This window comes from Peromyscus eremicus, chromosome 2, assembly GCF_949786415.1.
Source record: "Peromyscus eremicus chromosome 2, PerEre_H2_v1, whole genome shotgun sequence".
Classification (NCBI taxonomy): Eukaryota; Metazoa; Chordata; class Mammalia; order Rodentia; family Cricetidae; genus Peromyscus; species Peromyscus eremicus.
In genome coordinates, this window is record NC_081417.1 from 22,672,634 (window position 1) to 22,694,736 (window position 22,103).

Consider the following 22,103-nt stretch of genomic DNA (forward strand, 5'->3'; position numbering starts at 1 on the left):
ATACTTTTTCTTGCCTAGCTATTGGACATTCAGATCTTTTTTAGACCATCAGATAATTTAGACAAGCAAAGTAACATAGCTTCACACAGTTAAACAAATGCAACATAAAAGAATGCAATGAATCATTTTTGCATCATTAAACAAATGTTCCACAGCATAAACAAATATAACACATTAAAATAATATTCCACAATATTGGCCTCTCTGTTTGAGAGAAAGATCATTAGTGGCAGGGTCAAAAACATAATTTTTTAAGAATTACTTTGAGTTAATTTTGTGGAAATTGTGAAGTCTATGTTAATGTCTTTTTTAATTAAATTTTTAAATTCATTTTACATACCAACCACAGATCCCCCTCTCACCTGTCCTCCCACTCTCTTCTCCCCTGCCAACCCCCCCCCCCCGACCCACCCCTCATCCTCTCCTCCAAAAAGATAAGTTCTCCCATGGTGGGACAACAAAGCCTGGTACATTCAGTTGAGGCAGGATCAAGCCCCTCCCCTGCATCAAGGCTGAGCAAGGTGTCCCACCATAGGTTATAGGATCTAGAAAGCCAGCGCATGCACCAAGGATAGATCCTGATCACACTGCCAGGGGCCCCACAAACAGACCCAGCTACACAACTGTCTCCTGTATACAGAGGGTCTAGTCTGGTCCCACTCAGGTTCCACTGCTGTTCACCTAAAGTTTATGAGTTCTTATGAGCTTTGTTCAGTTTTCTCTGCAGATTCCCCCACCTCATGATTTTGACCCCCCCCCCTTGTTTATAGACTACCTCTTCTCTCTTTGACTATACTCCCAAAGCTCGTCCTGGTGCTTGGTTGTAGATCTCTGCATCTGCTTCCATCAGTTAATGGATGAAGGCTCTATGATGGCATTTAGGGTATTTACCAATCTGATTACCAGGGTAGGCCAATTCAGACATCCTCACCACTGTTGCTAATAGTCTAATCTGTGATTGTCCTTGTGGATTCCTGGGAATTTTCCTAGTACCAGGTTTCTTCCTTGCCCCATAATGTCTCCCTCTATCAAGATATCTCTTTCATTGCTCTCCCACTCCATCCCTCCCCCAGCTCAACCATCCTGTTTCCTCATGTTCTCATCCCCCATCACCTCCCCTTTATTGCCCTTCCTCATCCCCAGTTTACTCATGGAGATCCCATCTGTTTCCCCTTCCCAAAGATGATCTGTACATCCCTCCTTATTTCCTAGCTTCTCTGGAGCTGTGGGTTGTAGTCTGATTGTCCTTTGCTTTACATCTAGTATTCACTTATGAATGAGTATATACCATGTTTTTCTTTCTGAGTCTGGGTTACCTCACTCAGGAGCTGGAGGGTCAGAAACATAACTGTTTAAGGGTTACTTTAGTTAATTTTGTGGGAATTATGAAGTTTGCTTTAATTTATATATACAGAATTATAGAAAATTTGGTAACATTCATCAAGATCACACTTTTCAGAGCTCAGTTTCCTTTGGTCCTTTGATTAAAAGTTGACTATATTTTCCTGCTTTTGTTCTTGGCTTATTCTTTTTCCTTTATCCTTTCACAGATATTGTGCATATTCTGGATTGTTTTAGCTTTGTGGTAAGTATAGAAGTCAGATTGTGTCAATATATGTATTATTTTTTCATGATTCTATTGAACATTCTGAGTGTTTCTACTTTGTATGTAGCTTTGGAATTGGGTATCCTGTGATAAATTCTTGGGAATTTTCTTGGGATTGTATTCAATTCATGCTGCGGATTTACCATATACAACATCTTAATATTGATGCACCGTGGATCATTTATTTGCTTCTTTGTTTATTTAGGTTTTGTTGTTGTTGTTAATCTGTAAAAAACTTTTAGTTTATTGAATCAAAAGTTCTGTGTGGCTGGGCAGGTGGCAAAGAATGTATTCTTCTTTGGGGTGACCTGAGTTTATCTCAGTATCCAAGTTGGGAGGCACAAAAACCACCTGCTATTCCAGATCCAAGAGATCTGACCCCCTTTTTTCTTGTATGTCACTTTTATACATATGGAACACATTCTCTCTCACACACAAACATACACAAAATGTGGGGATAAACTTTTTTCCTTAAGTTCTTGTGACTCATAAAGCAATTAGACAAAACAGGTTGCTTTAGGTGTATAATACAAATCATACACTACTGTTTCTTTAAAAATCTGTTATTTTTTATTTGGTCTAGACAAGTTTTCAATTCCTTGCCTGATGCAGACTTATAGGCAATCATCAGTTATAGGAAACAAAAGGATTCCTAAATGATTATAACAAATATCTTTTACCTTGTCACAAGAGAATGAGATCCTTTTAGTAACCAAGTCTGTTTTCTACAAAGTTAAAACATCAGAAGGCTTCAAGTGTATCTGTCTAATTCTGTTAGAACAGCCATCCTCACACAATCCATTTTCTATTATTAGCACAGGAGAGTACCAGAGTGCACAGGACGAGTACTGGCCAGTGATTTCTTATGGTTAAATTTTGATTAAAATCTTGTAGTTCTTGTTTATGGGCTCATGATATATATTTGTAGGTAAATCTTTTTGTCTTGTTTGGTCATTGGTACCATCTATGTTGTTGAGTCTATTAATTGTCATCTAAATTTATTGTTGTTTCTCTGGAAAATGATGGAACTTCACCATTTTATTTTTCAGAAAATTTACTATATTATGCTTTGAGTTTCTTGAGCTTTTGTTGGTTTGGGAAGTTTCTGTGGAGAGACAGATTTAGTTTTCTTGATCTTGGAGGCTCACGTCTCCTTATTTCTTGGTATATCTGTGTTTTCCTGTTATTATCTTCATATTTGCAGTTTTTTTTCTGCTTAAGGGGTTGATATGGTTAAACATCTGAGGGAACATAAATTGAGGCTATGCCCAGATCAGAATTGCTGGTTACTGTGTTTTTGAGAAACTGTGTTAATTGATGATTAATGTGCAAAGACTCTTCCACTGAGGTTACAATACCCTAAACAAGTGGGCATAAGATGGATAAGAAAGCCAGCTGAGCACAAGATTGTGAGCAAGCAAGAGAAAAAGCCAGTAAACAAAGTTTCCCTGTGGTTTTTGTCTTCAATTCCTAGCTTGAGATTCTATCCTTAGCACCTACAATTGTGAGTTGTGATCTGGCAATATCAGCCACATAAACCTCTTCATTACTTGAGATGCTTTTCATTAGACAATTTAATCACAGCAAGAAACAAGCAAGTTAGAACAAAATTTGGTACACCAAAAGTGATTTTGTTGGTGGATAGAATGTGGGAATGTTGTCTTTTGGAGTAATGTTTAAGATATTAGGACTTTAGATGGCAAAAGGCATAAAAAGTTGCACATAGAACTTAATCAGCTCTTCTTGTAGGACCAGGAATATGAGTATTGAAAGTAATGGTCACAGTGGCACTTCAGGGAATAGGGTTTCAGTGGGAAATGGACTCCATTAAAAATTTAGCTAGAGGTAATTTGAATAATATTTTGTCCCCATATCATTCTTATTTTCTCCATTCCCTAAGAAATTGAGTAAGGTAAAATTAAAAAATAATAGGCTGATTTCTTGGACAAAGTATTGCTTCTCTTGGGTGTTTATTACTGATAACTCAATCAGGTCTACAGTGTAAAAGAAACAAGTGGTGCAGAAAGAAATAAAAAGTCTGTTTTGAAGAGATAAACAGGACTAGGTAGTTTCAAATAGTAGTCCTTTGGTGGAGCAGAGACAGGGAATTTTGAAGTTTAGGACCATTAAAGAGAAGGCCCTTCTCAGCATTTGAGACCCAGGAAGGTACCCTAAGTGCAAGACTCCATCCATCTAAGCCTTTAATTTATGGAAGGAATAGGCAACTTGATTCCTAATCCCAAGAAGCAACTTCACAGAGGACCTTCTGTAAAGATTCTCCAAGTGTGGTAGCATCCATCTCAATGTAGAAGCCTAATTTGTGGTGAGTAGCTCATGTCGTACTGGTTCTGGAAACAAGACAGATGTAAAATGTACAGGTCATAGGTTCATAGGTTCTTCCTCTGTTGTTTCAGTTGAGCACTGCTACATACATCTATGTTTGGCAGAGTCAGAAACCCAGTGAAGAGACTGTGAGAGGTCATCGCATGAAGCTGTGAAGATTACGCCAGTGTTGTATTTTGAGATGGTAAGATATTGAAATGCCCAAACTATAAGACATCTGCCATGGGGAGCTGTATACAGTGAGTGGAAGTAGCAAAGGAAAAACATGTATGAAAATTTTCAGGGGTAGAGTTATTTAAGCCCTTTGGGAATGAAAACTCACCTGTCTGAAACAGAGCTATAGGATTTGTTAATTCTTGCTGAGTTTTAGTTTTGCCATGGTCCAATCTTCCCTCACTGTCCACAATGTGTCCACATTGCTTTCTTTTTTAAAATTTTTAAATTTTTTTAAAAAATGTATTTTTCTCTCATATAATATATTTCTACTGCTGTTTTCCCTCCCTCCACTCCTCCCAGTCCTCTCCACTCTTCCCCTCTCCACCAGATCCACTCCTCCTCCATTTTTTTTCAGAAAAGAGCAGGCCTCCCAGAAAAATGTACATAACAAGTTAAAATAAGACTAGACACAAACCCACATGCCAATGCTGGATGAGACAACCTAGTAGGAGGGAAAGGGTTCTAAGATCAGGCAAAAGAATCAGAGACACCCCTCCACTCACACTTTTAGGAGTCTCACAAAAACACCAACCCACACAACAATAACTTATATGCAGAGAAACTAGTGCAGACTTCTGTAGGCTCCATGATTGCTGTTTCATTCTCTATGAGCACCTTTGAGACCGTTTTCCTTTAAGTTAGGAAAATTTTTGGCTCTCAGTTGTTTTTAGAAGTATTTTCTGGGCCTTTGAGTTGAGATTATTTGCCTTCTATTCCTATTACTCTTAGGTTTCATCTTTTCAAAGTGTTCCAGATTTCCTGGATGTTATGTTTCAGGAAAATTTTAGATTTAGCATTTTCTTTGATCAATATATCCATTTCTTCTATCATATCTTCAAAGCCTGAAGTTCTCTGTTCCATGTCTTGTGTTCTTTTGTTTAAGCTTGCCACTGTAAGTCCTGTTTGATTACCCAGATTTTCATTTCAAAAATTGCTTCAGTTTGTATTTTTTAATAGCTTTTGTTTCCATTTTCAGGCCTTGACCAGATTCATTCTTTTTTTTTTTTTTTTTTGGTTTTTCGAGACAGGGTTTCTCTGTGTAGCTTTGCGCCTTTCCTGGAACTCACTTGGTAGCCCAGGCTGGCCTTGAACTCACAGAGATCCACCTGGCTCTGCCTCCCAAGTGCTGGGATCAAAGGCGTGTGCCACCACCGCCCAGCAGATTCATTCATTTTTATCACCTGTTTGGTTTGTTTTTGTTTTGGCTTTCTTTAAGGAGTTTATTCATTTTCTCCAATTTTTCATTTATCCTTTCCCTGTTTTCTTTAAGAAATTTATTCACTTCCTCTTTAAGAACTTCTATCTTTTTTATAAAGTTGGTCTTAAGGTTTCTTAATTATGCTTCAACTGTGTTGGAATAGTCAGGGCTTGCTGTAGTAAGATAGCTGGAATCTGGTAGTGACATATTATAGTGGCAGTTATTGATTGTGTTCTTATGCTAGTGTGTGGGTATCTGAGTTTGAGGTGATTGTGGGCCTAGGTGCCAATTTCTCAGTTTGTCTTTGTTGGATGGGTGTTTTGTTCCTTGGGTTCTATTTGTTCTCTGGTCTTCTGCTCTATGTGGCCTATGGTTGAACACTGTTTGTTATCCCAAGTTGGGGACTAGAAATGTTGCAGTAGGTGTGGCCTTTGTTCCAGCAGGGAGTATCTGTCCAAGTTTGGGGCTGATAAAATGTGAAGAGAGGAGAGAACTTAGGGATAGTGTTGAGGGGGCACTGAGAGAGTTGGGGAAACTATGGGCAGTTGGCCTACATGAATTTCTGGTAGATGATGTATCCTTTGCTTGAGCAAGGGGTCTTCCTTCACCGAAGCTGAAGGCTACAACCCAGAGATGATTATGGAAGTGGGATTGAGGCTAGTGTTGGGATTATTGAATGAGTGGAGGAGTCCACAGCTAAGCAGCCTATGTGGATTACTGATGGATGGCATGGCCTCTGGTCCAGCAGGGAGTCTTTGCCTCAGTTTGCCTACCTATTTTTCTGGCTGGTATGACCTGCACTTGAGCAGAGGCTATCCATCTGATTTGGGGGTGGGGATATGGCTTTGCTGGTAGCAACTATAGGGTTTGTGGGGATTGTGTCTGTGGAAATGTACAGAATGTGGAAGTTTCCTGGGCTGGTGGCCTGCCTACCTATTCTTCTGATGGTTGTGACACACACATGAGCAGGGGATGTCTGCCTGAACTGGATGCCATATTCCTCTTTCCCTGAATGGGAACATATCCTGTGACACTGTATATTGAAAATCCTTAAGTTGTTTCTAGATTTTTAAAAGATGTGACAATAAAGAGATTATTTTGAGTATCAGCAGAGACTTTGCACATTTGGGCTGTTACAGATTATGAGGATCATTGAAGTTAGACTAAATGCATTTTCATTTTTTTCTTTATTCTTTGTATTTATTCTTTCATACAATACATTCTAACTGCAGCCTCTCCTTCCTCCAGTCCTTCCAATCCCCACCCAATCCCTATTCTCCTAGATCCACTGCTCCTCTGTCTCCCTTCAGAAAAGAGCAAGCCTCTCAGGGATATCAACCTAACACATCATATCAAGGCTGGACAAGGTAACCCAATAGAAGGAAAATGATCCCAAGAGCAGGCAAGAGAGTCCAAGACACCTTGATTCTGATAGTTAGGAGTCCCTCAAATACCCCAAGTTAAACAACCATAGCACATATGCAGAGGACCTGGCACAGAGTCATGCAGGCTCCATAATTGCCACTTCAGTTTCTCTGAACCCCTATGAGCCTTACTTAGTTGATTCTGTGGGCCGTGTTCTCCTGGTTTCACCCACCCTTCTGGCTCCTACAATCCTTACCCCCTTCTTCCACAGGATTCCTAGAGCTCAGGCTAATGTTTGGGTAAGGATCCCTGCATGTGCCCCCATCAGCTGCCAGAAAAAGCCTCTCTGGTGACAATTGGGCTAGGCACTGATATACATTATACAGAATATAGTTATGAATCATTTCATGTTTTTTGTTGTTTTTCTGTTGTATTTGGTTCTATCCTAGTTCTCTGAGCCATTCAAGTACCAGTTCCTAGTCATCCAGGCAGTGTCAAGCATGGGCTTCCTCTCAGAGCCTTGGCTTCAAGTTAGACCAGTCATTGCTTGGCCACTACAGAAGCTCTGAGCCACCTCTGCCCTAGCATATCTTGCAAGCAGGATGAGTGTGGGTTGAATGTATTGTGGCTAGCTTGATGTCCTAGTCTTGCTACTGGGAGCCTTATGTTGTTACAGAAGATGGCTGATTCAGTATCCGTGTCCTTGATTACTAGGAGTCCTCTCTAGGGTCACTCTTACAGGTTTCAGGAAGCTTGCACTGCATTATGTTTCCACATGCCCTACTAAAAGCTCCCCTACTCCAAAAATCTCTCTCTGTGTTTTCCCCCTATGTCTCTTCCTTACTTACTTGGTCCTTCCTGTTTCCATACCCTTGTCCCTCCAGTGTGCCCACAAAATCTATTTTCTCTTTCCAGGGAGATCCATGCAGCTCTCCTAGAGCTGTTCTTGTTACTTAGCCACTCTTCATCTATGGAATGTAATGTGATTAACTGTGATTATACTTTATTTAACTAATATCCACTTAGAAATGAGTATACTATGTTTGTTTATGTGCTTCTCAGTTGCATCACTCAGGATAATAAAGAACTCAAGAAACCAAAAAACAACAAACCAAATACTCAAATTATAATGGGGTACCTTTCTAAACAGAATCCTCAGTAGAACAATCTAACATAGCTGAGAAACACTTGAAGAAACGTTCAACATCCTTAGCCATCAGAGAAATTTAAATCAAAAGTACTTTGAGATTTTAATCTTATACCTTTCAGACTTGTTAAGATCAATAACACAAGTGAGAGCTAATGCTAGAAAGGATCTGGAGCAAGTGCAAACCTCAAGACCCAGTAATAACATGTTTGGGCATATACCCAAAAGATGCTTTTCCCTCCCACTACAAGGACACTGGCTCAACTATGTTCATGGTGGGTTTGTTCATAACAGACATAAACTGCTGTGTCTGTGAGAGAGATTTTTGTTGATTGATGATTCATCTGGGAAGGCTCCTCCACTGAGAGTAGCTGTATTCCTAAAAAAGTGGGCCCGGGATGGAAAAGAGAGCTATTTGAGCTTGAGACAGTGACTAGGCAAGAGAGAAACCCAGGGGGAAAAATCTTTGCCCATGGGTTTTGCCTTCAAATGCTAGCTTGAGCTTCTGTCCTAAGCTCCTAAAATGATGAACTGTGATCTGACAGAATCAGCTAAACAAGCCCATTCATTGCCTGAGATGCTTTTGGTTAGAGGACTTTTAAACAACAGTATAAAAGAATGTAAGAACAAAAAATGGAGCACCAAAATTGGTTTTGTTGCTAGGTAGAATATGGGAATGTTGTCCTTTGGAAGAATGTGAATGATATCAACACCTTAGATGGCAAAAAATATAGAAAATTTTACAGAGAACATAATTAGCTATAGTTGTAGAACCAGGTAGATAGGATTGTTGAGAGTAATGGCAGAAAGTGTAGGTTGAGATCATAGGATTCCAGACAGAAATAGATAGACTCAATAAAAAAAAATATATTAGAGATCATTTGGGTGATATTGTGTCTTCATAATCTTTCTTATTCTGGCTATGCCCTAGAAATTTAGTAAGGCAGAATTAAAAAACAATGGGCTAATTTCTTAAGTAGAATTTTGAATCTCTTGTATGGTTATTACTGACGACTCATTCAGCTCTGCAGTGAAAAAAATGGATCAAAAATTAATGAAAATGAAAAGGTAGTTTCAGATGGCAGCCAAGTATTGAAATAGACAGGAATTTTCGAGGAGTTTATCACCATTATACAGAAGTCCCTTGCTCTGTAATGGAAACCTAGCAAGGTGTCATAAGGATAAGACACCATCCACCTAAATCTTCAATTTATAAAGGAAGCAAAGTGATTCTTAGTCCCAGGAAGCAACTTCACATAAAACCTGCTGCGCCTGTGGTCCAAGCATGTTGGTGTCCATTCTAATTAAGAAGTCAGAATTTGCAGGCTTACCCTTCTTGATCCTGGAAACAAGAAAGCATCAAAATTTTAGGTCATGGACTCTTAGTTTGTGGTTTCAGTTCAGCATTGTGACAGGCATCTATGTTTGGCAGTGTCAGAATACAGTGAGGAGACAGAGTTTATTGTGTGAAGCTGTGAGGATGAAGTCTGTGTTTCATTTTGAGACCACAAGATGATAAGATACCTATGCTATGAGACATCTCCCATGGCGAGCTGGCTGCATATAGGGAGTTAAAGTAACCAAAGAGAGAGAGATGAATGAGAAGTTGCAGGGATAGGGCACATCTAAGTCCTTTGAAACTGAAGCCTTATGTGTCTGAGACAGAGCTATAAGATTTGATGGTTTTCCTCTGTGCTTGAGACTTGCCTTGGTCCACTCTTCCCTCACTATGTTCCCATTCCTCTCTTTTGGAAAGTGAATGGTATTCTGTGCCATTGTATGTTGGAAAGATGTAATTTGTTTTCTGATTTTATAAGTTGTCACTGTCAAGATTTTCTTGAGTGTCAGAAAAGGCTTTGGACATTTGAACAGCGTAGGGGCTGTTGCAGACCAAGAGTATCATTGAAGTGACTAAATGCATTTTTTTTTTCATGGATGACCATGAGCCTACAGTGACCTGGATCAGAATGTAGTTGATTGTATGAAAAACTTCCCAGATATGATGATGTGTTTGAACATGTTTCTCTTTTTGGGAACTTTCTTTCGATTAGGAGGAGCCTTTCTGGATGAAATTCCTCATTGGGGATGGGTTATGAGCATCTATAGACTCAACCAATTTCCTATTCTTTGTTTCTACCTATTGTGTTTTGGTTGAAATTCATAAGCCAGCATCCTTCTTGTACAGTCATGCCTTTACCACCATTATAGACTCTAGATACAGTAGAAGCAATTGCCATTCAATGCTAAGCCAGTTTGGTAGCCTGCTGTTTAACTTTTTGTTTGTTTATTTTGATGACAAGGTTTGTCTGTGTAACCTTGGCTGAACTGAAAGTACCTCTGTAAGCCCAGTTGGCCTTGAACTCAGAGACCACCTGAATCTGGCTTACAAGTGCTTGGATTAAAGTTGGGCCAAAATTCCTGGCTTTTCTGTTTTTTATTATTGGGTGATGGGCCTGAAATGTAGGTTTTTGTACATGTCAAACAAATACTGTTATGCTGAGCTTCACCCCATCCTGAAATTTGAAATTTGGCAGATGGTATCATTTTGTTTTCCAGCATGACATGTATTCATGACATTAATACTGCCTGAGCCTTCTGTCATTGGATTGCAAGTACAGGACATTCTTCCTGCCTGCTGTGTTTGTTTTGAATATTTTAAATAAATATGAGTATTTTACCTATATGCATGGATATGCGCCATGTGGGTACCTGGTCCTCACAATGATCAAAAGATGGCCTCAGAAACCCTAAACTTGGAATAATGGATAGTTTTGATCTCCTGTGTAAATATTGGCAGTTGACCCCACCTATATGCAAGACCAGCAAGAGCTCATTACTATTGAGCCATTTCTTCTGCCCTGTGTTGATAATTTATTATCAACATTTATATTGCTAATGTTTTCATCTGTCCATTTGAAACTGTGTTTAAACACTCAGTGCCTTTTAGAAAGATCTTATTGATGTTACACATTAAAATGAGGTACTTCAGGTTTCTGGAAGATGAATACAGAACTGGAGTGAATGTCTAACTATTTGTAGAAACTAAAGTAAATAACCTCTATGTTCTTTCTATCTTTTTGCTTGTTTGACTGATTTTTTTGCACAGGAGACAGGGTCCCAATATGTACTTCTGGCTGTCCTAGAACTGATTGCATAGACTAGGCTACCATTCAACTCAAGCAAATATACCTACCTCTGTATTCTGAGTGCTAGCATTAAAGGCATGATCCAATACACCCAGCTTGTCCATCTTATTTTTCTTTTTTATACTTAGTAATTGTTCATACAATTTTTCTAATGTGTAGTCTGTACTGTTGATCTGTTTACTTTTCTATGTTTGTTAATAGGCATTTCTGTTGCAAGGTTATATCCCATACAAGGGGTACAGAAATGAGAGAGGTGAACCTCCTATTCAGTTTCCTTCTAGAGTGACTTGATGATTACATTACAATGTCTGTGTTATGGAAGAAGTATGTGGAGCACCAGAATTATATGACTATACCATCAAGAAGTATAGATTTACAATGTTGTCAGTATCATGCTTTCTGTTGTACACATCTATGGGATATTTTAGAATGCAGTGACCTATGATGATGTGCATGTTGCCTTCACTTGGGAAGAATGGACTTTGCTGAATCCTTCCCAGAAGAATCTCTACAAAGATGTGATGCTGGAGACCTACAGAAACCTCATTACTATAGGTAAGACTGAATTTTTCTTCATATAAAATAAGGGGACAACTATTCTTTGGCTATGCTTCTCTGTAATTTGAGTAAGAAAGAAGAATGAGGTGAATAAATCAGGCATGGTTCTAAGGTTCACTGAAGATAGTAACTTAAATTTTGCACAATTTTTAATAATATAACATACATTTTCTGAAACTATGTTTTAGGATACAGCAGAGAAGACCATAATATTGAAGAACACTGTAAAATTTCTAGAAGACATGAAAGGTAATTTTCTTTTGAAAACTGTTACAAATGTGCCTTTGAAGAAACTGTAATGTGTCCTGGAAGTTTCAAAGAAAAGCAACAGTGTAAATTAGCACAGCTTATAATGCATTGATGATTATTAAATTCTTACAACAAATACCATATACCTCAACTTCAGGTAGGTGAATTACATTTGCAAGGCATCCTTTTAAGAAAGAAGACAAGAAAACAATGCCTTAACAGATGTGGCCATTTGAATCAAAGCCTCATGAGTGCTGTGCTGTACAACTCCCAGTCCATTTCATTTCATAACACTTATATTAAAAAAGGTAGACACATTGAAGAGGTGATAAGTATATGTTCAAAACCTCCCAATAAGCAAATAGTCCATAGTAAAGCTAGTGTTACTCATATACTTTTTGTGACTTTGATAAATTTAGTGAAAGAAGCACTTAGAGTCAAGGACTATTGTGGAGAGACTTTAATCCCCATACCACATATCTATGAGAAACAGAAATTCAAACTGTATGAATTCAATGTGGAAACCTTTTATTTGTCATTCTTCCTTTACTATGTATGTCATATGTTATTCTGGATACAAGCCACATGAACATAGGGATATGGAATGATGGAACATACCTCTCAGAACTATTAGAATATATGTAGCAGTCCCCATAATGAATAGACTTGTTGAATCTGATGCAAGTATACAAGTAAATGGTTTTCCACCTTCACTGTAAATACATCAACAATCTCACACTGCAGAAAAGCCTTATGAATACTAGGACTGTGTAAGTAGTTCTGTTTGTCATAATTCACCTAGAAAATGTAATGTGACTCACAGTATAGGAAAATTTATGAAAGCAATTAAGTGTGATAAAGCTGAGTTTTTCCAGTTCTCTTCAAATATGTGAAAAATCTCATATAGAAAAAGAATGTGTAAATGTGAATCATGTAATAAATGCTTTTACCATCACAGGTATCTTCAAAGATGCAAAACAACCCCTAATAAATGGGAATAATATGAGTGTAAACAAAGTATTAAAACCTTAATATCTGATTCTTTGCAACTGGACCAAATTGTAAATTAATTCATTCAAATATAAAGATTCAACAGTGTATTTAAAGTGGTAAAGCTTTTACATGTGCCAATTATCCTTGCAGGAATGAAAGAAGTCATACTGGACAACAACCTCCTGAATATCCTCAATGTGTTAAAGCCTTTGCTCATCATTGTACTCTTCAAAAGCATAAAGGAATGCATACTGGAGAGATACCCTGTGAATGTAATCAGTGTGCTAAAGGCTTTTCACATTTTAGTAATCTTCAAAAACACAAAAGAACACATACTGGAGAGAAACCTCATGTATGTAATCAGTGTGGTAAAGGCTTTTCACAACTCAGTGTTCTTCAAGTGCATAAAAGAACACATACTGGAGAGAAACCTTATGTATGTAATCAGTGTGGTAAAGGCTTTTCACAACTCAGTATTCTTCAAGTGCATAAAAGAACACATACTGGAGAGAAACCCTATGAATGTAATCAGTGTGGTAAAGGCTTTTCACAAGTCAGTCATCTTCAACGGCATAAAAGAATCCATAGTGGAGAGAAACCCTATAAATGTAATCAGTGTGATAAAGGCTTTGCACATCCTAGTAATCTCCAAATGCACAAAAGAACGCATACTGGAGAAAAACCCTATAAATGTAATCAGTGTGGTAAAGGCTTTTCACAACCCAGTCATCTTCAAATGCATAAAAGAACACATACTGGAGAAAAACCGTATGAATGTAATCAGTGTGGTAAACTCTTTCCACGTCCCAGTAATCTCCAATTGCACAAAAGAACACATACTGGAGAGAAGCCCTATGCTTGTAATCAGTGTGGTAAAGCCTTCACTTCTCAAAACAGTCTTGGAATACATAAAAGAACCCATACTGGAGAGAAACCCTATGAATGTAATCAGTGTGGTAAAGATTTTGCACGTCCCAGTAATCTCCAAATGCACAAAAGAACACATACTGGAGAGAAACCCTATGCTTGTAATCAGTGTGGTAAAGTCTTTGCAGAACAAAAACGTCTTCAGATACATAATAGAACACATACTGGAGAGAAACCCTATGAATGCAATCAATGTGGTAAAGCCTTTGCGGAACAAAGAATTCTCCGAATACATAAAAGAACACACACTGGAGAGAAACCCTATGAATGTAATCACTGTGGTAAGGCCTTTGTATGTCAAAGTCATCTCCGAACGCATAAAAGGACACATACTGGAGAGAAACCCTATGAATGTAATCAGTGTGGAAATGCCTTTGCACATAGCTCTCATCTTCAAAGGCATAAAAGAACACATACTGGAGAGAAACCCTATGAATGCAATCAGTGTGGAAAATTCTTTGCAGAACAAAGATGTGTCCAAATACATAAAAGAACACATACTGGAGAGAAACCTTATGAATGTAACCAGTGTGGTAAAGTCTTTGCCCATCTTTGTTCTCTTCAAAGGCATAAAAGAACACATGCTGGAGAGGAACCCTATGAATTTAATAAGTTTGGTAAAGACTACACATCATAGTGATCTTCAAAAAAATTAAGATTGTCAACAATCTGGTCAAGCATTTTCATATCTGTCTTTATATAGTTGTATCTGAAAACTCATTGGAAAAATAAATTTATGAATGTATTAAGCCCTATGAGTTTCAACAATAATGTTACACTTTTAGATTTTTGTACTTGAATTACATGAAATAACTAACTCAGGTGTAAAACTTTATGGATTTGTATTAGTGCCTTTTCTGTTTTTGTGATATAATGTTTAGGTCAACTTATAAAAGAGTTTAGTTTGACCCTTGGTTCTAGGGGGATATAGGATCACCATGAAAGTGGCATGGTAACAAGTGCTAGACATGGCAGCTAAAGCAGGAAGCTAAGAACTCAGATCATCAGCTTGAAACATGATATAGAGTGGGAATGGTGTGCAGATGTAAATTCTCAAAGCCTTCCACACAGGAACATATTTCCTACAGCAGGGCAGCATTTCCTAAATCATTCCAATTGACACCAGTAACTGAATAGAATTGATTTCTCTCACTTCAAGCCTACATTCTTGCTTTCTGTTACACAAACCAATTTATGATAAGAAAAACTGTCTAAGTGAGCTTGTAGATGCCTCAGCACCTGTGTTATAGAAATGAATGCTTGTAAGAGAAAAACTTTCATGAGTAAAACTTGTTTAAAGATTTGTTTTACTTTCAATTATGTGATGTCAGTGTGTTTGTGTGCATATATGCATCTATATGCTGGTTCCCAAGAAGGTTAGACACTTGGATCTTCTTGTAGCATGAATTATAGGAAGTCATCCAAAATTGGACCCTGGTCCTGAGAATGAACTTTTCTTAACTGCCCAGCTATGTCTCTAGCCTCTTAAATATTTTAAAACTGACATATCATTTTCATGTCAGGAAATAGGGATGAACTTATACAAGAGGAAACTCTATTCATCTAAATAATTTGGTAAAGACTTTAGACCTTTTCAGCTTCAAGAAAAAAAAGCCTTTTTTTTTTCATTTCTTTTTCATCATAGTCTTGAAGGAAGTAAATTACTTACCATGTTCACTCCAGACTGATGGTGGAGGTCACTGCATTGTGATTTCTTTTTTTTGTTTGTTTGGGGTTTTTTTTGTTGTTGGTTTTTTGTTTTTGTTTTTTTTTTGTTTTTTTTTTTGAGACAGGGTTTCTCTGTGTAGCTTTGTGCCTTTCCTGGATCTCACTCTGTAGACCAGGCTGACCTCAAACACACAAAGATCTGCCTGCCTCTGCCTCCCGAGTGCTGGGATTAAAGGCATGCGCCACCACCACTCAGCTGCATTGGGATTTGTATTGTGAAACATTTGAGATAGTTACTAAAGTGTGATATATGTGTGTGGAATTCCATTTAGTGAAGTTTATTTTGTTTTTGTTATATTTCTTCTGTGGGGTTTGTTCATCTTCTTTGGTGCTTTTACTTAGTAATAGGTATTTTTTATCATAATGGGTAGAATGGGATCCCCATCATCTAAGCAGTCCACTGTTTATTATCAGGCAGTGGGATCCAAAAACCCAGATCATGCACCTTCAACAGCCTTAATGCAGAGGGAAAAGGCTTGGTCCCACCTCAACTGAATGTATAAGGCTTTGCTGACTCCCCATGGGAAGACTTACATTTTTGGAGGAGGAGATGAGGGAGGGTTGGGAGAAAGGCTGAGAGGGAGCAGGAGGAGGGGGAGATCTGTGGTTGGTATGCAAAATGAATAAAAATGTCTTAGTAAAGGAACAAATAAAATAAATATCAGGCAGTGTGTGTTCATACTTTTCAAGTACAGGTGTCTGAAAGGGTAGTGGGTTGTTCCTGCTTTTGTTTTTCATATTTTTACAAATTTGCTTGAGATTTTAATTGTTATTCATCCTGGCTTGGGTGTCAGTAATTACTGAGGGCTACATTTAACTCATGAGCCTCCTTTTCCAAAGGTAAATGATGTACTCCCAAAGTGTACAATTTTCTCTGTATGATATAACAATGTTAATGTTACAAATTCTTAGTAGAAGAGACTATAAGAAACATTAAATACTGGGCTGGAGAGATGGCTCAGTGGTTAAGAGCTCTTCCAGAGGTCCTGAGTTCAATTCCCAGCAACCACATGGTGGCTCACAACCACTTGTAATGAGATCTGGTGCCCTCTTCTGGCCTGCAGGGACACATGCAGGCAGAATACTGTATACATAATAAATAAATAAATAAATAAATAAATAAATAAATAAATAAATAAATAAAAAGAAAAAAGAAACATTAAATACCTTGTGTATGTACAAAGCAATATTTTTATTTATCTGGTAGGCATGTAATAAAGTGGGATAATCAGCAATCAACTGTGTATCTAATACCACAGATTGTTGTGATATGGTGATATATACATATATCTATATGTATTTATATGTGTATACATGTATATATGTAAAATTTAACATTCCATGCTTATTCCTGTCCCCATTAGTTAACCATTTGGCATTTCATCTTTAAGTACTGCCTTTGCCATCTAAGGGGATTCTTGAGAGATACCAGATAATATAATGGCAATAAGATTTATTTTATAACAAATGTTTATGGTATGTGTGTAATGTGATTATGGCTTTGTAGGCCAAGGCAGATTTGTGGGGACCAGAAGACAACTTTGTTGTATCTACTTTATATGATGATCAAGGTCAGGTTTCCAACTTTACACACCACCTTTCCCACTGAGCCATCTCACTGATATTCAGATAAGATTAGTAGGAATATTACATGATTAAACTATTGTCTTTTCAGATTGTAAACATATTTTCATACAAGTATAGAGGAACACAGGACAATTTGAATGACAAATCCTTTTTGCATATGAAAATATGTATACTATGATTCATTTTTCTAAATTGGTTTATGCTGAAGACTAAATATTTGTTTATAACACTTTCTCAGAACCTCAACTGAATGCCAGACAATTGCCTCAGCCAGTAAAAGTGGCTGCAGCTAAGCCTGATTACCTGAGTTCTATCTCTAAGTGACCCATGTTTCTTCTACAAGTTTTTCTTTTATTTCTACACGGGCTGTGGCATTTGCACACTCCTATATCACCACATACATAGATAACATTTAAAACTAAATAAATGCACAGAGGTTACTTGCAGCCATGTGATTCCCTTGTTTTCATCGCTAGAGCTCACAGAGGGTAAGTATATAATAGACACCTCTAAGTTGGTTTATGCACATATACACAGTTCAAACATTTTTAATTGAATGAAATTAAGAAAGCAAAGAAAATAACCCAGTTATTGAGAACGTTTGCATTTTAAAATTTTCCAGTTCAAATTATTATAGAATTTCAAGCAGTATTAATGTTCATTAAAAGTATGATTGTCCCTTTTTAGATCTTATTTTATCATTTCTTTCTCTGAGTCAAAGATAGGTCATTTAAAAAATATATCTCAATTGGACTTAGAGGTGCATGCCTATAATCTCAGCACCTGAGAGATGGTGTCGGGCCAATCTCTGTGAGTTTGAGGCCAGTTTGGTCCCCTGCAGGGCATTTACCACCACCCCCACAGCTCCCCAGTGTTTTCTTGAGTGTGAGCAGCAGGAAATATTAGACAGAAGGATTTAGATTGTGGGGATGAACAGATAGAAAATAAAGGATAGCCTTGAGAGGGCCTGGAACATTTTCCAATGGGCCCTGACTGTTTCTGCCCCAGGGTATTTATAGAGATGCCAAGGGGTGGAGCAAAAGACCTCCCCTCAGCACAGCCAAGTGCAGACCATCTCAGACACCTCCACTCAGGCCCATGGTTCTAATCATCCTCTATGTGGACCTGCTGAGTAAAGCCATGAGGAACCTGAAAATGGGCTCCCACAGGTCCCCCTTTCTTAATATATAAAAAATAACTCATTATTAATGACTTACAGCAATCTGCATAGTTGTTATACCCCCCCCCAGTATGCAAGTAGAGGATGATATAGATGGCATTTTTTTTAATTAGGTCCAAGGTGACCTCAGCAGTCTTAGCTGCCTCAAGTCCCTTTCTAAACCAAAAACATAATGCAATTGCAATCTTAAAGAATCCCTTAACTTCATCATCACCATTAATAGATTATCATAAACATTGCTATACATAGTCACAATTCTCCCAATCTTACAACTCAAAGCAAACTCTTTACAGAACCATTTGAATTAACATAAATGGTGCTACTTATAGTTAACAATTTTCTCAGTCTTACAACTTTAACTCTTAATAGAATCATTTGAATTTCTTGCTAACAGAACATAGGAAAAGCTTCTGATATATTCACATCAAACTTAAATATTTCCTTAACTCCACAAAACCAGGGTGCATTAATATCAATAGGTTAAACATAATTTCTGCAAATATAATTCAACCTTAGTTCACTCATAACTCCTCCTTTTCCTTATAATTTTTTTAAAACAATCTCAAACCTACTTAGAAGAAAACCCAAACTCATATAATTCCTACAAACCCTTACTGAAAAGCAATATTTTCAATCTAACCATTAACACTTTGAAAACTTTTAGCAAAACATCCAAAAGCAATTTCTTAGTAAAACTCTTTACACTTTAAAAGTAGTCTCTTGGTATACCCCATTTGCATTTCTTGCTAAAAAAACATGACATTAGTCCACTCAAACAACAAGAAAATATTTTTTTAAATTAAGTAGACTAAGGAATATTATTTCTCCCCTTTTTAATAAAAATTTTTTAAATAAAATCTCATGCCTAGTTAGAAAACCCAAACTTTTCCATTTAAACAGTTCTATTTGTAAAACAAAAACAGTTCCATAAGTAATTCCATTTTTACATAAACAGTTCCACAAAACAATTGCATTTTTAACACAGAACAATTCATGAATCACCAGCATATATGCATACATAAAATTGCATCTTGACTTTAGGTAGAAACAATACATTTCTTCATTTAAACAGTTCCATTTTTAACACAGATAACTCTAGAAAACAGTTCCCAGGTCATTATTATAAGTAAATTCAATACTATCCCATTGCAATGAATTCACTATTTTTTGGTGGGTTCCCCCCCCCCCCCCCCCCCCCGAGACAGGGTTTCTCTGTGTAGCTTTGCGCCTTTTCCTGGAACTCACTTGGTAGCCCAGGCTGGCCTCGAAAATCACAGAGATCCGCCTGCCTCTGCTTCCCGAGTGCTGGGATTAAAGGTGTGCACCACCAATGCCCGGCTTTTTTTGGGTTTTTCAAGACAGGGTTTCTCTGTGTAGCTTTGCGCCTTTCCTGGAACTCGCTTTGGAGACCAGGCTGGCCTTGAACTCACAGAGATCCGCCTGCCTCTGCCTCCCGAATGCTGGGATTAAAGGCGTGCCATTTCATTTCTTAAGTCCCCAAATTCAAATAATAAATTCTGGTATGAGCCTTCCAAATTTCAAGACATCCATAACAAAACTTTTTGTAGTTTTATCTCATTTTCTTAAGTTCAAAAAAAGTAAATTCTGATATCAGACTTCAACTTCCAAATATGAAGAGATGTTTTATAACCAAAACTTTTTGCAGTTAACAATTTTAGCAAATGAGTGTCTCTGCAGCTTTGATTCTCAAGCCAGAGACCTTTTTAGGTACAGTAGTATTCTAAACCACACCATTTTTGATGTTAGCTCGGGTTTTTCTGTGTTGCGTTGATTTTCCACAGATCTCAGCTGTGGATGCCTTGTTGCGCTGGTTCTGGCGTCCACCATTCTTAGCTTCTCAGCAACTTTTGGAGCTTTTGAAACCATTCAGACTGCCTACTTTACAGTCTACTAGGACACTACCTTCTGTGTCTCAGGTTCTTTCACCATATACATTAAACATAGATTCACAATCAACATTTACACATTTTCACAAACTCACATGTAATATGTGCTTAAGCATAAACTCACACTCAACATTTATACATTTTTACAAACTCACATGTAGCACATTAGCATCTACTTATTTATACTCAAGGAAACTATAAAACTACTTTAGAAAATATATTTCTTATTTACTTCTTATATTTATCTTTTACAACTAGCATCTTTACTTATTTACTTCTTATATTCTTATTTAAACTTATATTTACAACTAGCATCTTTACTTCTTACAAGCTTATTACTACATGTATTGACTACCTTAGATTTGCAACTAGCATCTTTTGCTTATACTTCTTGCAAGTTTATATTCTTACTTCTTATTTTAACTTAGATCTTTGTTTCTTAGCATATATCTAACTTAGCAAACACCTAAAGATTCTTTAACACTTAGAAGAGAGTTAACATTTTCTAAAAAGACAGAATAATTTTCTACTTCTTACACTTAATTATCATCACTATCTCTAATAGAAAGATTCTCTAAACTAGACAGAAAGTATGCAAATAATTTCTAAAGTTCAGAGCTTATAATCAGCTTTGCCATTCTAAACGTTCTTGATAGATTGAAACAAGAATGTAATTCTTTAATAGCTTTCCTTAACTCTGGGACTTAGTGACTTCTGTTGCTGTGCATTTCAGATTTTTTTGTTTTGTTTTTTTGTTTTGTTTTTCAAGACAGGGTTTCTCTGTGTAGCTGTGTGCCTTTCCTGGAACTTGCTTTGGAGACCAGGCTGGCCAGGAACTCACAGAGATCCGCCTGCCTCTGCCTCCTGAGTGCTGGGATTAAAGGTGTGCGCCACTACTGCCCGGCCAGATTTTTTTGTTGTTGTTGTGTTTTGGTTTTTTTGTTTTGTTTTTCAAGACAGGGTTTCTCTGTGTAGCATTTGGCCTTTCCTGGATCTTGCTCTGTAGACCAGGCTGGCCTTGAACTCACAGAGATCCGCCTGCCTCTGCCTCCTGAGTGCTGGGATTAAAGGGATACGCCACCACTGCCCAGCTTCAGATGTTTTATAACAACTTTATTAAGAGCTACATCAGTTTACAGCAAACCCAAAAAGGAAAAGAGAAAAGAAAAACCTTTTCATGAATATTCTGTTTCTGAATTGCTTAGCTAGTCAGTCATTCCATTACAATCAATTTCCCAACAGAAGATAGTTGTCTAAATTGGAGTGAGGTTCCAGACCTGCAGCTTTCAACAGGTCTGAAAACATTGCTGAAACTTAGTTCCAGTTGTCTCAAAACTCCTCAGGAGTCTGGAAGCCTCTTTCTACTCTTACTATCCCTGGACTGCAAGGTGAAACCTCAATATCGAGAAAATTAATTTAGCTGCTTTTCATACTCAAACTCTGATACAATTTTCTCCCTTCTTAATTTTTAAAGCTGTATTTGCCATGAGTTCTTTAATGATGCTGATGTTTCTGATAGATTTTTATTAGCCCAATATTCTCACCAAAACTGCTACTATTCAAAGGAGTCAAGAACATAGATGTTCTTTCACAAAACATCCTTCATTAGCTTACTCAGAGGAAAAGCATTTTCATGATTTAGTATTTTCACTTCATTAGCTTTAATTCATGTTATTAGCAGCTGTGATATTTAGCGTTGATTTTGTATAAGGAACTTTCAGGTGAAGCAACTCTTTTGTAAGACAGCTAGATTTTCTTAAGTTTGTTCCTGTCTATAAAGCAGTCGTTTCTTTTTGAATGCCTGTTTCCCTGTCTCCCTTATTAGATTTCCAAAGTAATCATTCATTGCCAGCTGTTTGTTCAAAAGGCAATGAACTTTTTTAAATTCAACATAAGTTTCTTCATAGCTAAGACATCCTTCAGTGTATAAACTGCTTTTCCTTGTTTTAAGGA

The 22,103-nt window shown here is 37.4% G+C and overlaps 1 protein-coding gene across 1 annotated transcript; it reads left to right on the forward strand.

The window, feature by feature from the left end:
• Positions 1–4,027: 4,027 nt before the first annotated feature.
• On the forward strand, positions 4,028–15,051 carry LOC131904559 (zinc finger protein 431-like). The gene is made up of 4 exons (XM_059255661.1): positions 4,028–4,133; positions 11,450–11,576; positions 11,768–11,828; positions 12,972–15,051. Exons 1-4 carry the CDS (start codon positions 4,131–4,133, stop codon positions 14,383–14,385), a joined length of 1,605 nt encoding a protein of 534 aa, XP_059111644.1. The 5' UTR covers positions 4,028–4,130; the 3' UTR covers positions 14,386–15,051.
• The last annotated feature ends 7,052 nt before the right edge of the window (positions 15,052–22,103 follow it).